This window comes from Echinops telfairi, unplaced genomic scaffold (assembly GCF_000313985.2).
Source record: "Echinops telfairi isolate 266 unplaced genomic scaffold, ASM31398v2 ScPeMD7_23;HRSCAF=83, whole genome shotgun sequence".
Lineage (NCBI taxonomy): Eukaryota > Metazoa > Chordata > Mammalia > Afrosoricida > Tenrecidae > Echinops > Echinops telfairi.
This window is the reverse complement of record NW_022103920.1, coordinates 70,778,609-70,795,404: the sequence shown is the minus strand read 5'-3', so window position 1 is coordinate 70,795,404 and position 16,796 is coordinate 70,778,609. Positions and strand designations below refer to the sequence as shown.

At 37.4% G+C, this 16,796-nt stretch overlaps 1 protein-coding gene across 6 annotated transcripts in view; it reads left to right on the top strand.

Moving 5' to 3' along the window:
• ETV1 (ETS variant transcription factor 1) overlaps positions 1 to 16,796 on the top strand; it is a 104,980-nt gene that overhangs the window by 8,022 nt on the left and 80,162 nt on the right. For all 6 annotated transcript variants that reach the window (XM_045288694.1, XM_045288692.1, XM_045288693.1 and 3 more), the window contains one exon: positions 5,705 to 5,758. In XM_045288694.1, the coding sequence (XP_045144629.1) occupies positions 5,705 to 5,758 (54 nt within the window). The remainder of the gene's footprint in view (positions 1 to 5,704; positions 5,759 to 16,796) is intronic.

Here is a 16,796-nt window from a genome sequence, read left to right as displayed (position 1 = left end):
TTAAGTTGCAGAAGCCCATAAAATACTTTTGAATTGAGCAAACATCATGTGTGTGTGTTTGTGTGTGTGTGTGTGTGTGTGTGTGTGTGTGTGTGAAGGGGACTACCAGACTTCTGTTGCAGTAGGAACTTCTTTAATGTACAAAAGAATGATTTCTCAATTTGACTTGATTTAATGATAACAAGTACAGTAAATGTATTTATTTCAAAATACTCCCTGGCCTTGCAGAAGTATTTTCTTATCTAGGGTCTATATGTAAGAGAGAAAAGTGGTTTAAGCAAGGAACATTAGATTTCAAATTAGAAATATAGTTTTTGCAGAGGATCCTAATAAATGTTAATCAGTTGTGCTGAGCTGTCCTAATGTATAATGTTTGCATTTTGTAATACTACTTGATTTCCTTTTTACCTGCATAAAATATTGTAATTAAAACAAATGAATGAAAAGACTATATAGTTAGAACCTCTGTAGCATAGGCAGACTATTTGGTTGGACATAACCAGTTGGACCTGAAGTACGCTTAAATGTTCAAGTTCTGCAGATCAATTTCAAGTTCAGAAATGAAACCCAAGATATCGAAAACTTCACCTCTTCTTTCATTTTCTTTTAGAATTGATAGAAGCAATACATTTATCAAGTATTAGAGAGGCTTCTGTCATGGGGAAATAGCCCCCCTTTTTGTGTGCTTAAGTGTGTTTATACTTGTGCATTAATTAATGCTTACACATTGGTACAATAATTTTAATGTCAAACGCGGATGTGATATAAAACCTGGCTTAGTGGACTCATGATTATGTTGTTCCATGGCCTGAAGCTTTATTTTCAGATTAAACAGAGAACCACTGGTTGAAGAAGGCTGATTTTTCTCAAACTATTTTACTTAAAATATGTACTATATTTCTTCAGAGAAGCTTATTTCTAACCCTTTGATTCAAAGTGAGATGCTTGAAAGTTGAGGGAGAAAAACCATGATCAAATGGTAAAGAAACGTTGAATAAAAGGCAAGAAAAAGACATTTCTTTAATGACTTCCCCCTTTGTTCATGTTCCTCTCTCCTTTCTTCTCTCCTTGTTCTGCATATTGAAGCTTCCTTTGCAAGGTACCCTAGATAGGAGGACTGGTTTAATTACCTACCTATCTAAATAAGGACTTTTGTAAACGTGTCCTTTATCTAAATGTGTTCCTTAATGGGTCTGAGCTGTATTTGAGGCAGAGCAATAAAATTGGCGTGTTTATATTGCAAGTTCAAGTTTACTTGCTTTAGCTTTTCGGAAGGGTGTGACATGAAAAGATTTGCGGTTGGGCCACATGGCTCTGGCTGGACTGTGTTTTTGTGAATGGAGGCAGAACTCCAGAACTGCCTGCTTGTCTTGAGGAATTGCTGAGAAGATCAGCTGTCTCATTCACGGGCAGAAAGAATGACTCATACATCTTCTGCCTTGTTTGGCTCCGGGTCATTGTTATGGTGGATAGAACTGGTTTTAATTAAATTTTAACCCCTTTTAATGTGACATTTATTTTATTTGCAATTTCTTTCATTTTTCCTTTGATTTAAAAGAAAACCTCACAGCATCGTAGTTTCTAAGAAAAAGTTGGCTTGCAAGCCAAACTTGTAAAGTATTTAAAAATGTAACCTTTTAAGTAATGACTATTTAATTTGAAAACTAAAAATAGGCCTAAAATAAAGCCAGGCTGTGTTTAAAAGTCACCCAGTCTCACTTCCCCCCAAAAATGCTAGTTAGTAAATGATAGGGAAATCAGAAAAATAAGATTCGAGAATTCTATTCATGATTAATATTTTTATGGATTTCTTTCCTAACATATGTAGTTTTAAAAAGGGGGTGGGAGGGGGAACGAAAAACAAACCCTTTGGATAATAATCTCCATAAAACAAATAGCTGAGAGTGCAGATACTGCCCTTTTAGAGCTGAGATCCAGAGCCTAGATGGCCGCTCGTCTATTAATGCGCAATGAACTGATAGAGCTGCTCCAGCTATTACCAATAAAACCCACATGCTTAATCTTCTTGAAAGCCTTTTATTGGTCTTTTGGTATATACTTTCCCCTTATCCTTCTTTTCCTCTTTGATTGCATCGTGTGAGGAAAACATTTTCATTTTTGAAGGTGATCTTTTCAAGCATAGTTTATAACACAGAAGTGAAAAAAAAGCTTTAGGGCTAACTTCTATGGTTAGTTTGCAACTTTGGAGTTAATGTGACTTGTCTCAAATTTTCAGGGTTGCTCTTAGTGGGAATCAGCTCAATGACAGTGAGTTTGGGGGCTTGGGCAATTTGCTCCTTCACAAAATGATTGTTCGCTGTTGAAAGAACAAGAAATGTGTGGTACAAGTGCAGCAATGCTCTCTCATATTTTCCTTGCCTAGATCCAACTTGTGTTTGTAGTTAACTGCTTTCCTTTTTGTCTAGCTTGAAATTAGAGGTAGACTTAAGCCTTTGTCTATTTAAGTACAATGCTGCTTCATTTGGTCTATTCCGTTCCTTAAGATCAGCTTCTGTGAAAATGTGCATCATGTTTTTTTGTTAAATATCTATAATATGTGCAGACAAACGTGTGAAGTACTTATTCGGTATGTTAAGGATTTGGAACAGAAATAGCAATTCATTTTCTTACTCTTTTTACAAATTGTGTGTGCAGCTATTTCTTGTATATTTGTTAAGTATAACTTCTAATCAAAGTCCGTCTTCTAAAGTTTGCCGCCCCACCCCCAGCCCCCGCCCTTCCCCCAAATGCACATACACATCCATCAATCATTGCTATGCCTTTCCAGCAGTGGTACACCAGGGGCCTCGAAAGTTTGTGGAAAAATTGCACGATTTTTTCATTCTATCTTTACACAAACTCTTCGAGGCTCCTTTTATATATCATGTAATTGCAACTTTGTCCTGTGATACAGTAAGAAAAAAGATCTGGCCTTTTGGACATTCATAGCAGTAGATTCAGTTACAAATATACTTTTGTTACTCACCAGCTATTTTTAACTATTCCCATAAAGGATATTACAATTTAATTGATTCTTGTAAATGTTAGTTTTTATAAAGCATAATAATTGCTTTGGCTGATAATTTTGCATCTCAATACTTATATCTATTTAGCTTTAAATTTAGTGGAGAATCAAAACATGTAGGTATGATGGGAGAAACACAATGTGCAGTACTCAATTCTGCCTATCCATTGCCACACACACACACATACACACACACACACACACTTCATTTATTTATCAATTTAAGTAAAACAAAATACAATGTCAAAAATATGCTAATTTGTAGGACAATGCTATGTATGGGTTTAGCTATTATATTTCGTTCTTTCTATATCATTCATTAGAAGTTAGACACTAATTATGCATTACAATGATTGCAGTTGGGTAGTTTTAGTTTAAAAATGATGGTGGTGAGCTGGAAAGAAGAAGCTTTGTAAAAGTTACTGAGCACTGCCATTGTATCTGGCATTGTGTTTATCCTATTTTATTCCATTCTCACATTGTCATTATTCAACTTCTGAGTGAAATTCAGTTCAGTGAAGCAAAGTTACGTAACATATCCAAAAAACATAAGCGCCCGGTTAGTGGTAGAACTATGATTTCACGTTGGCTTGATTAATACGTTTTTTATCCACAGTATCAAACACTAGTGGATTATGATGAGGGAAAATGTATGTAACCTTATAGCCTAGTCTCATCAAATAGGCATGAGTTATAACTCGAGGCAGTATTCAGTTGTTTACCTTTATTGCGTGGCAGGGAGCATAGTGTGTCTTTAGTATGCTGCAGTATTGATGTGTAGGAAAAAGTTGTTAGGGCACAGTTGGATGTCAAACTACATATAATAGGCCATCTAGTGTGGTATCATTGGACACTTATATGCTACTGATAATATAACATACATTTTATATAGCCACTGATTGTCAAAATACTATTAGATAAGAACAACCACAAACAAATGACAATTCTGCATGTAGAATTGTACAATTCAGTACATTTCAGTACTGTACTACAATTCAGTAACAGAATGACTTTTTATATGGATTTTTTTCTTGTACAGTTCAGTAACCGAATAACTTTTTATATAGATTTTTTTTCTTAGCCTAGTCAGTTGCTTATCTGAAATTTTTTCAAGACACTATTTATTTTAAAAAGAATTTCCACTTACTGGTTGAATAGAGACTAGTGGGAAGCAATCCCCACCCCCAGCAATACAAAACAAATACCACCCCATAAAACAAGTCCTTTAATCAGCCTTCAGGCCTTGGACCCTTGGCTCATTTTCAGGCAAACAATAGACAGGTCTGTAAGGTGAATGCTAACACTAGGGAGGTACAAACTCATTAGAACAATCAACCATTGAGACCCACAGGCAGCATTTCCCCAAGGACTAAGTCCAGAGACTTAGGAAAGAAGAAGTAATGGAAACAGGAGACACAGGGAAGACGTACTGAGGGGATTACAATGGACGAGTTGGGAAAAAAATGTGTATTAAATGTTGACTATAAAACTGATTTTCTGCTCTGTAAACCTTCAGCAAATTCACAATAAAAAGTTGAAAAAGAGAAAGAATTTCTATACAAAAGAGATCACACCCCTGCTTCTCCCCCCCATTGACATCTGTTTTAATGTGACTTGCTTGTGTCCCCCCCAAAAAAGTACAATATAATACTAGTAAGTTATTACTAAATCAGAACATAGGTGAAGGATGATAACTAATATTTTTACATAATAAAAGTAAGCTAATATTGATTTTATATAGTTTTGTGTACTTACCAGTAAGTATTCAGGGGAACACTGCTTTCAGTAATATTCGGTCAGTTGGGAATAGATTATTGTGATGTCTAAGTTGGGAATAGATTATTGTGATGTCTAAGTCGACTGTGATGAAAATATTATGTATGTAAAATAGCCAGCTTTTGTTTTAATTGCTGCCAAATGCAGGTAAGTCCTGCTTTTCAGGGTTTTTTTTCTTTGCTATAAGTAGGGAAGTTGTTTGACATTAGCACTGATGAAGCAATTATATTCTTTTTGTTAGTGCTGAGAAGTCACAGGAAAATATTTTGAATAATAAAGTGGAATGCATTATTTAATGTTTTTATTGTATATGGTCATCATCACTGAAGACTGTTATTTAATCTTAAACATTTTGCAGCATATCTCCATCTAACATAAGGAAACCCTTGTTACAGAACAGTAGTCCAACTTGTGGTAGACTGAACATACCCAAAGCAGTTATTTCTAAATCAGCAGAGGGGGGCTGATGAACACGGTATGGCATTTAAAAGACTTGTATACGTAATTTAGCTGAGCTTCTTAAACACTGGAAGTTGGTCATTTGAAATACCCTTTGTATTCCATCCTTAATAAAAGATCCTGGAGTTAACAGAAAACCTCAAGCTTTTTATTTTTATTTTTTATTTTGTGTTTTTCTTCTATTTCCACCTGGCAAGATGCAATACAATTGCCACCGTTCCATTGTGAACCCAAAACCACACACTTGTACATTTCCTAGTTGGCTCTCGTTGGCATCCCTGATTCTTATTTCTTCTCCCAAGTATTGCTGAATTACCCGTTTTGAAACAGGAAGTCATTGGCAAACAATCATCATAGGTTTGCTCTCAACCCACAAAGATCTTTCTTGAGATTCCTTATTCCTGGACAGTTTCTTTCTTAATATATGTTTTTCTCTTTCTGCAGCTCAGGTACCTGACAATGATGAGCAGTTTGTGCCAGATTATCAGGCTGAAAGTTGTAAGTATAGTCTGACTCCTCTCTTGTAGTTCTCTTTTTCCTTCTTTTTATCTCTTTGGTTGCTTTCACCTCTCGGGGCTGTGTTTGCATCTTGCCAGTGCCTTTTAGCCTACAGTCCTGGATGATTTTATTTGGCTGGGCGTGGCATCAACCGAACACGCGTATGGTCTAGGCCAAGTTCTAAATAGTAGCCAAAGAAAACCGATCTGAGAAATGGCCCTGTGCTCTATACGTATTGGGTAAATCTCTCTGGACAGCAAGCAGAGGGTAGACATGAGTGCAGGATTGCTTCTTCCCAGTTTTCCATTATGTTCACGAGGAAAAGTCTGGATGCTGATGGGAGAAATGGTGGTGTCCTGCTTTGCCGTCAGTAATTAAAACCCATAAGACATTATGTATTGTATAAGTTATAAACAATCTTGGAACAAACAATGGGTAGTTCACTGTACTCGTTTACATTGAGGCATGAACTATCAACTGCTGTGGTTTAGTTTTTAGCTTCAAATTCTCTGTCTCCCGGTTGGTCACATCGTTATTCTTGCGGTCACAGGATTCTTGTGGAGTGGTTCCCCTGCACTGAACTCCAGAGTGAGCATTTTGTCTGGGCAGACATGGTTGCTTCAAGATTCCTTCTGATATTTATGCTTTGCTATTCCACCAACTAACTGCAACTCTTGACATGAGTTGCAAATAGTACAGAAAAGTGTATAGCTGTCACAACTGTGAAGCTGGCTTAATATATGTTTGTTCACTTAGCAACATTTAAAACCTCATACCTGGTATGTTTTCTAAGACTACAGACAGTTCACAGGAGCCAACAAGAAAGAGGTGCCTAATATATTAACATGCTACCATCAAGAGGTACACTTAAGGGTTTGAACTGCTGACTTTATGGTTATGAGTGAACACTCCACCACCAGGGTTCCTGCTAATTGAACTTAACAAACCCAAGTTTTCACCCTTTAGCATCATAAATATTCTACAAATTTCATTACTTTGAATACCAGATATTTGAGAGCAATTCTCTCTTCTTCTGCGTCTGGTGTCTATAGTGTCTCGGGTTTCCAGGGGAGTGTGGTTTCTTCCATATTCTCTCCCTTTAGACATGTTTAGTTCAGCTTGATTTTTTTTAATTTTTTATTTGAGAAGCGAATTTTGCATGCTATTTGATGTTGGGCTGCAGTTGTCACATGCTCTTGAGTCATCTCTTTAGCATCGATCTCTCCCTTAATGAGAGATTTTTAGAATATTATTCAGAAGGCACGTGACTGTGCGTGGCCTATGCATGTTGATTAAAGAATGGGAAGAGACTGGTCACATTTCCAGCACTGTCCTTCCTGTGAAGTATGTTGTGCCCATTCTAAAGCCTCAACCTGTCATTTAAGTGGGAGAGTTAGTCTTAACAAGGTCATTGCACATCTATAGAAATTAATTTCAGATCATTTTCCCCTGTATTCACTGTTAACACCTTATTTTCCCCCAACCTCATCTGCCATGCCCTTAGGTGACTATTAATCCATTTACTGTCCCTATCGATTTAGTTATTATGGATTCCATATACAGAGCATCATTTAAAATACTAACAGGAAGCAAACAAACAAAAAAAACCCAAAAAGAACCAACAACAAGGACAAAATAAAGTCGAGAAAAATCTTGATTGAAAAGAAAGCAGAATATAGTAAGAACAGAAACAACTTTAAAATGGGTCAAAATGGAGATCAAATGATAAGGTGTTACATTTTAACCTAACTACATCCACCACAGTCATCTTTACCATCCTCTCTGTTTGACAACAAAGCTATTCACAGCCCTGCACTATATCCAGAGGGAATTCACTGGAAACGTCATCCATCCAGGGACGGAATTTGGATTTACACTGTCATCCATAACCTTGTGCAAACTAGGTGTTCAGAATTTAAGCACTGATACTGTTCCGTCCTTTGAATTTTGATTTTATTATATGTAATCTTTGGATCACAGAGGATTGTGTGCTTCTTCTATGTGGAATTAGTTGACACCTCCCTTAGCTAACTGTTTGTTTAAAGACAAGCCTTAAGACTCCAAATGTAATTCTTTCTGATAACCATGTGGTTTCTTTACTGCACTTTTCTATAGCCCCCAAATCTTCGGCGATTTCTTCCTGAGACTATCGAGCAGAACCATGTCATAAGAATGGATTGTTTTTAGATTGGGCCTAGAATCAAGTGTGTTTACCTTATGTTTTTCTTGACTATTTTTTCTTGAAGTTTCTCTTCTCTTGACCACAGTGATTGCTATCCCCACCCCCATCCCCAAATGCAGACAATTTATTGCTTTGATTTTTCCTTCCCATTTTACCAGTCTTCTTCCCATTCTCTGCGCACACCTTTTTTTACCTGGGTTCTGCCTAGGGGCAGACAACCCAATATGCAAGGTCAGCATGAGTTTACTTGTGCTCACTCACTAATCTGTACTGAGCATTTCACACATGGATTTCCCATGAAGATGTTCACTACAGATAAGTAAGTCAGCACAAAGAGGCTTGTGCTTACCTTCCCTAATGGGCACTCCATTCCTGGCAGGGATTGTAAATATGAAAAGAGGCTGCGCTTCTGCAGGAAGATGCTATGGGGTTGGAAGAGAGATAGAGGCCACCTATGCCTAGAAGTAGAATTTTTGAAAATATTGTGAAAATATTCACAACAGATTAGCAAGTAAGCACACGGACGCCCGAGTTTCTTTGTTTGGGGTGACCCTACACTTTTTTCTACCCCCTAAAATGTACCTCATAACTTATGTGCTCTATACTAGTGAGTTTTTTATGATTATGTACATGATTTATAACTGTGCTTTCTGACAGAGTAAGCACCAACCACATTGGCTTGGCACATTTCAAATGTGACTGGTGGAACTCAAGGGGTTTTAGCCCTATGTTGCTCTTTCCAATTTGGCCTTTCCTCGGCTACTGCCTTTTGTAAATCTTCACAAACCCCACCTCTAGGATGTGTGTGAAAATTAGAAAAAAAAACCTTATATCTGAACTCACCCCTGGGCTGTCAGCTATGCGTCATACGAAACAGGATTTATGTAATTATCCGGAACTTCAGTATGGTGTGCCACCGACAGTACATGTTCGCCAAGTCCAATATCTAAATGGCTGGTTTTTACGACTAATATTTCTCTTTTCTTCCTGTTGCCTGGCTAAATTAATGACATCATCACACAAGCCTTAAACCTGAGATTTAGTCTTTTTAAAAAACAATTTAGCAATCTTATTGACATAATTCACATATCATAAAGTTCAATAGTTTAACCATATTAAAAAGAGTTGTGCAATCATCACTACAATCACTTTTAGAACATTTTCTTCTTCGTTGTACTCATTATCATTAGCTCTCCATCCCCACCGCAACCTCATCTTCCATAATCTAAAAAAGAAATTAATCCAGTTACTGTCGCTATAAATTTTTCTAATCTGAGTTTCACAAAGGGAAAGACCTAAAAACAATAAACAAAGAACAACAACTCCATGACAGTAGTAAAATAAACACAGAAAAGATAACAGGAAAGAGCAAACATGAGAACAGATTTAAAATGGGTCACAACGAGAACAAATGGTAAGTGAGGTGTTAAATTTGAACCGACATCTGCATTAGTCTGCTTTTCAATGCATTCTGTCAGAGAGCAAGGGATGCTTAAGGTTTACTTGTTGGTCACATTCAGTTCTTTACCATGTAGTTCCAGTTGCTTACCGCATGGTTCCTTCCCCCAACACACATCTTATTTTCATGGCCTGTGCTCTGTTTGTGTTCTTCCTACATTGTCCACCAATTGAAGTTGGGATCGGTAGTCTTGCTTTCGGGATTCCCTTCTTTTTTCCACCTCTACAATGGTGATAGGCACTAACACAAAACTAGCACGCTCTTTTCTCCTGAGGTTTCCTTTGGATAAAGTTGCCGTTATTTAAAGGAAAGGTTCCGTAAGCTGGGCCTTGCCTGTCTTTGCAGCACCAACTCCTGTCAGGCCAGCACCTTTCTGGGCTGCGGACAGACTCCATTATTGCAGTTCTCCACATCGATGGAGCTGTTTTCAAACTCGTTGGCTTTCTCGTTCATTTCAGTTTACTTTTACATCCGTGTTGAATCCTCGTGAACGTCTTCGTGCCTCCTCAGTCATTAAAGTCCTTCTTGAACTTTTCTTGTCACCGCTACCCTGAAGGGTTAGTTGTTGGATTCTCTGTACCTGTGGATCTTTCTGTACTTATTATAATATCTGAGGTATGTGCCTTCCTTCCACAAGACTGAAATTCCTATTCACTGGCCATGTCATTTCCAGCATAACTTGCATGTAAAATTATCATCATAATCATGATCAGCTTCTTAATGGTTATTAATTTCTAAGTTTGCTTACTGTCCTAATTCCATTCTTATAACTGAAACATGCTTCATTCTTGTGGGGGGTTGGGGGTAAGGACCATGTTAAAACTATGAAAACTTCATCAAACATTTCAGAATGATATATTTTCATTTCACTAAAATTAGTGGAAAATCAGGAGTCCCTGGGGTCCACTTGACTGCTATGCCACATGCTGTCAGTTCTAACTCATCCAGAGCCCCCTCCGGCTACAGGCCTGGTGATCTGCTTTTGAAAGGTCACACACCCTGTGGACCAGTGCTGCTCAGCACACTTGAAGACTTAGAATCTTTGCAGCAGCAAGCAAGCAAGTCACAGGATGAAAAGTCACAAATACGATGCTGACCCGTTTGAAAAAAACATGCTATTTCTAAAGAGAACATATAAGTAAAGCTAACAATAAATCTGAAAGAATATTTTAAAACATGGAGAGTTACTTTATTTCACATTTTCTAAGACATAATGGACTATTGTTCAGATGATGGTGTCCAGCTAATTTGAGTATCCACTGAAGAAACAAGAAGAAAAATGAATTTGAAAGGAATAGAGGGTTAGGATTATCTTATAAACAAGGATTTCTCCATAGACAGGTTATCAAATACTGGAACTGAGGTTGTCTTCTAAGTGCCTTTTACAAATGTTAGGGGCCCCTAACATTTGCTTCTTGTGGCAGAGCGATTTTCTCTCAAGGAATGGAAATACATTTTATATTCTCCTTGTATAAATTCTACCAGACTCTTTTTTTCAAATGTGAATAATTCAATTTCCATACATACCTAAATCAAATAACTTGATGCTACTTTTGCTTGCTCCCTTTGCTAAATGCAGGTTAGGTGAATGGACAGCAAAGTTCTGTACAACACTGTGTTACAGAATGGACATTTGACTGTAAACTGTATAAATAAACAAGGGGCTCCAAGTATTTTATGGAAATTCTCTATTGCCTTTTAATTGTGTTTTTTCCTCATGGACTTTTTGAAACCCCTTCATATGTATATGAATTAGAGAAAGACCTCTACAATTTATGAAAATGTAGGTCATCATAATGTTGGGTATTTTCTAAAATTGCCTTGAGCTGCAAAATATTTTAATTAGAAACATGGAGTCCAATGATGTCACATTATAACTTGCTAATCTTTGAAGGATGCTAAACTTTGAAGCAGCTGTTAAAAACAAATAAAATAACCAAAAAACTCCTTAAAGGTCCATCCTAGGAAACGAGTGAGGTGTAAGGGGAACTTCTGCATGTTACAATGTTTGTTGTTGTTTCTTAGAAACAAATATTTTCATCACTTTGGTATGCTGCTGAAAAATTAGAATTATTTTAGGGTACGTTTTAGTCTAGAAGAAGTGTTACGTTTGTTAGGGAATTCAAAGCGTATCAGAATTTAGGGAAGCTTTATCTTTTCAAAGAAATATAATCCAGAATTTTGTAAATATAATTACAATCTTATAATTTATCTTTTATACAACTAATCTTTTAGCATCCTCCTACCTCTCATTTTCTTTTTCATTGTGAAGTTGTGTGTTCGCTGACTCACTGGATTGTTATAGTTTTGTTACACTAGTACATTTCAAGGAGCCCATAGTGGTATATAGTGGGCTACACACTGGGCTGCGAGCCCCATGGTCAGCAATTTAAAATGACCAGATGGTCCACGGGAGAAAGAGCAGTCTTTCTAGTGTGAACATTTACTGTCTTGGGAAGCCACAGAGCCAGTTCTACAATGTCCTACAGGCTTGCTAGAAGTCAGAATTGATTGAACAGCATTGAGTTTGAGTACACTTTAGCCTTTACCATGATTCACATGATAAGGTGATGCTCATTTTTGCACTCTGCAATTTCCTGGATAACTACTAATGGTTCAGCCAGGGTTATGCAAAATTGCTAACAGGATAGATCTTTCTAACTCTATTGGGCCCCCCCCCCCATCATTGTGTACACACCAGAAGGCACCACAGAATGCAAGTTAATTAGGATGATGTCACTGAGGAAATGTAATTTAGGTTCCTTGCTAACATATAAGGGAGTTTCAAAATGTTCCTAGAAAAATGACATTATCTCTTCGTTCTAATTTTCCTAGAAAAGGTAGCCAGATTTTGAACTTTTGAGCCAACTTTTTGAAGCCCCCTCATATGTATGAAAATAATCTTTAAAATTTTTTTCTACTCTACCTGATGTTTATGATACAATCCAGGTCCCTAATCCCAGCATAATCAAGACAAACAAGTGTGGGGAGAATTTAGCTATTTAAATCCATGATAACATGGGAAAACCACTCTCTTCAAGTATATATAAGCCTAAGCTTTCTGAGGAATGTATTTGTTTATCTCTAAGTGCAGCACATTGACTATCTTTTTGCAATGCAGTGTGTGAGAGTGGGGGGCAAAAATACTTTAACAGATTACTAAAACAAATCCGGTTTGTAAAAAACAAGTCACACCAGTCTATGCAAGCCCTGGCTTTATAGTAAGATGTTTTACTTGTCTACAATAGGGAAATTGTATTGTTCATGATTTTCATATCTTGATTTTCTGCCTTTTGACTAAGCTATCTTTCTGTATTCTGCTTCTTTCTACGTATACAGCAGGCACTTCATAAAATTTACTTCATAAAAATGATGATTCCTTTTGAACCCTTCATTACCTGGATACGTATTTGGATATGACCCTACCAGGAAGCTGTGGTCTGTTTTCATTCCTATGTCTGCTTTTGCAAGGAGAGGACACATGCAAGGAGGAACTCCATTTCCAGGACTTGAGGATATGGGCATGTTATTGTGTGTGTGTTTTTGAGGCTTATTTAAATATATAATTCATAAGGCCCAACCCTCCATTTCTAGGATGAATCTAGGATCAATAGTGTCATACCTTTCTTAGATCTAAGCCCTAGCTCTTGAAGGATCTAAATTTCCTTATATATATGTTTGGCTGGTATTTTTGGTCTGTTTGATACTTTTTTCTACTTTCTTTTGCTTATTTACAATTTAAATATTTTTTTCAAAGTAATATATCCAAGGGGCAGGAGAAAAAAATGAAAAATAAAACAAAATCATTCCATATCCCTGCATCTCAAGTTCTTGAAATCCTACTCTCTAGAGACAGCCACTGATTTTTAGTTGTCTCACATATTGCATGATATGCTTGTACTGCAGTTCTTGCCTTACCGAATTCAGACCATAGGTTGATCTATTCAGGTAATAAATATTTAGGATACATTATTTTTTGTTACTATCCAGCCATGTGAGTATAAGGCCTCAGAGTTGATCAAGTCGTTTTCCATCAGCTGCTAACTGAAAGGTTAGCGATCTGAACCCAGCATCTCTTTCCATAAAGAGCCTCAAAAGCAACCCCATGCTGTTGAGTCCGTCCAGCCAATAGCAACCTGACAGGACAGCAGGACTGCTCCTTCCGCTCCCAAGAGAGCAAATCTTTGTGAGAGCAGCGTGCCTCCTCTTTCTCTCATAACCTTGACCATCACAAAAACCCGAGGGACCACTCTGACTTGTAACATGGGGTTGCCATGAGTCAGATGCTGACTGGATGGCGGTTTCCAACCGTTACAACAATAACTGGCTGAATAATTTTATTTGAATCCAGTAATCTTCTTCACACTAGGGCATGGAAAAGGAGCCTTTGGGGAAGTTTATTCATGGATAGCTTCATGTGCCCTGTCCGGAGGGGGGTGGGGTGGACTTAGACATGTGCCCATACTGTCATGCCCTTACTTGTACAGAGAGAGTGCTCTCATTCTTTTGCAATCTCATTTGAGAATGGTCTCTTCTATTGTACACGTATACAACTAATTACATGATGGATACAATATCTTTCTGAAATAGATAAATAATACATGGTCATTTTGTTATGTAAGCATACCTGAGGATTAAAAGCAAGAGCTTTTTGGCTCTGCATAATTTCCGAGTTTTAATAAACTCTACTAGAAGTATTTGTATTTTCAGTTCCAATGACTGACTAGTACTTCTCTTTCCTCGTCAGCTGTGAGAAGGCCATCCCTAGTTGTAGATCACTGAGAATCAATTCTTGTTTAGGAGACACCCAAGACATTTCAAACGTTCCCAGGTCTTTCGAACCCGGCCTTGTTCTACGTGCTTCCATTAGGTTACTTGTCCTCAGACAGTCTGCTATTCCCTTGGCAGTACCTAGTGCCCTATGGCGGTCGCTACCTTTCCAGCCAGCCAGAAGTTGGTGTTTGATTGTTTCACAAAGAATAAACTCCCTGCCATCAAGTCAGTTCAGTCTCCTGGAGACCTGAGTGGGTTTTCAAGGCTTGGCCTGTCGTTACTGCAGCGGACTGCCTTTTCTTTCTAACATAGAGTGCTCGGTGGGTTTGTAACTTTTTAGGGGAGTAGAAAGCTTCATCTTGCTCTTGCGGAGAAGCAGGTGATTTTAAACTGCCGACTTGTGGATTGAAGCCTAATACATAGCTCACTACAGTACCAGGCAGATACTGGGCATACCACCTTTGTTACCTATCTGTAAAATGAGAGGGAACTTAATGATCTCTCAGGTCCAAGCTACAAAAAATGTTGTGACACCTTTTCCTCACTCAAGAAATACATAAAGGATAACATCTAACTTTGCTAAGTGCTTCAAGTGAAAGGTGCCCTGGTGGTGATATCAGGTAAGCATTGGCCTTCTAATCACAAGGTCAGAGGTTCAAACCTACCACTGCTTCTAGGGAGAAAGATGAGACTTTCTGCGCCTATAAAGATTTGGGAATCGACTCGCTGGCAGTGTAGGGTAATAGCTGAATGTAAAAGTGGATATTGCAAAGAAGCATAATTAGTAGAGGAATATAAACATAAATTACTATAAAGTATGTCGGGAAAATGTATCCGCCTTATTTTAGTAAAATATGCTTTAATAGATCCTTTTCAATTTTTTTTGGCTTTACCATAGGTCTCTCTTCCTAAAGCAGGTATTTTAGACTCTATGCCAATGTGAGAAACCGAAAACAAGGAAGCAAAACACAAACACACCCAACAACATGAAACAAAAATATTCCATTTGTCTGTTCCATTTTTGCTGGAAAGTAAATGTATGAATTTCAACCCGAGTCTTCAGCTTTTCCTTTTCCAATTGACCTTTATCCTTCTTTAATTTTGTCCCGAGTGGAGCACCATCTCCTAGACCTTGACTTAGGAAGATACACAAAGGAAGTAAGTCAGTAAATATTCTCCATTCACGCACACTATAATTAGCAACAGATTAATTGGAGAAAAGTGATCTTTGCCATCTTTGCTTGAGCTTTATCCATATTAAATAAGAATATTGTTATGCAGTGAGAAAATTTACTAGACTAAATGCCAAGCAGTATTTGTTAGTAAATCTGTCTAAAGGTTGAGCGTGGAAGATTAATTGCAGAACCAAATATTCTTAACTTTCTTTCCTTATTTTGAATGTCTATACTTACACTTACTTACAGTGTTGCATAAGAATGCAACAGTATTTGAAACAAGAGCCAAAGCAGCCACCAGAAGAAGCATGTTTGGGGGCGACCATTTCACTGCTGTTGTTACGGCATGCTTTTGGGTCAGCTCCCACTCCCATTGACTCCTTGTATTCGGAGTAAAACTGCTCCATGGGGGTTCAGAGGTTTTCACCTGCTGGGAAAAGAGCCAGGGCAATATTCTGAAGAACCTCCAGGTGGGTTCAAAGTGCCCACCTTTTGGTTACTAGCCCAGTGTTTGAACATTTGTGCTCCCCAGAGAAGACTCCTCACTATACCATGGAATATGTACATTTCATGAATTCAAACATCGAGAATAACTACCCCGAGCTTCACTGATCCATATGTACCTTTCTGTCAGAATTGTATATTTAGTGTATGTGACAGGCAGTTATTTGTTTTTGTATTTATCATGCTGAACATCTACTTATGATGCGCCACGCATATTTCCTTAGAATGGCATCCTAATGAGAGACTGAGTGTCTCACCAAGTAAAAACGGCTGTTGATTTTTATCGTTGTCGCTGCTTTTTCAAATATAATGAATTTTGCCCCAAATGAGCACTGGTTGCATTTGACAGTAGCTGAGGGTGATGTTAACTCCAGAACTAAGTGACTGGCAATATACTAGGAAAGGGATTGCGGGATGGAAATTCTTACTCTTACAATGTCGGAATGAGTTTTAAGATATGAATTTTTTTTTCTTCAATGCTTTTGTATGCTACTTGTTGAATTTTTTTTTTACTTGTTGAATCTTATTTATATCTATGATTTAGCAAGAACATTTATTTTGCTGTCTTAAACTATTCAGAGCTCTGCTTTCCAGTTACTCCTGATGACTCCACAGTCTTATTCGCAGTAATTTGAAGTCCTTTAGTAGGACTTTGACTCATGGTGGCCCCTTTATATATCACTTATTACTGAGACATCATAAATAAAAATTTTGAAGTTCTGTTTTTAAATTTGGAGATCTTATATTCTTTCAAAGCCATACCCCTTTCCCTAATTTCTAGTATTTTAAATATGAAAAATATTTACAGTGTAACGGTTTATGTCTCTTTTACTTCTGATATCTTAGCTTAACATTTTTTTTAAATCATTTTATTAGGGGTTCATACAACTCTTATCACAATCCATACATACATCAATTGTGTAAAGCGCATTTGTACATTCATTG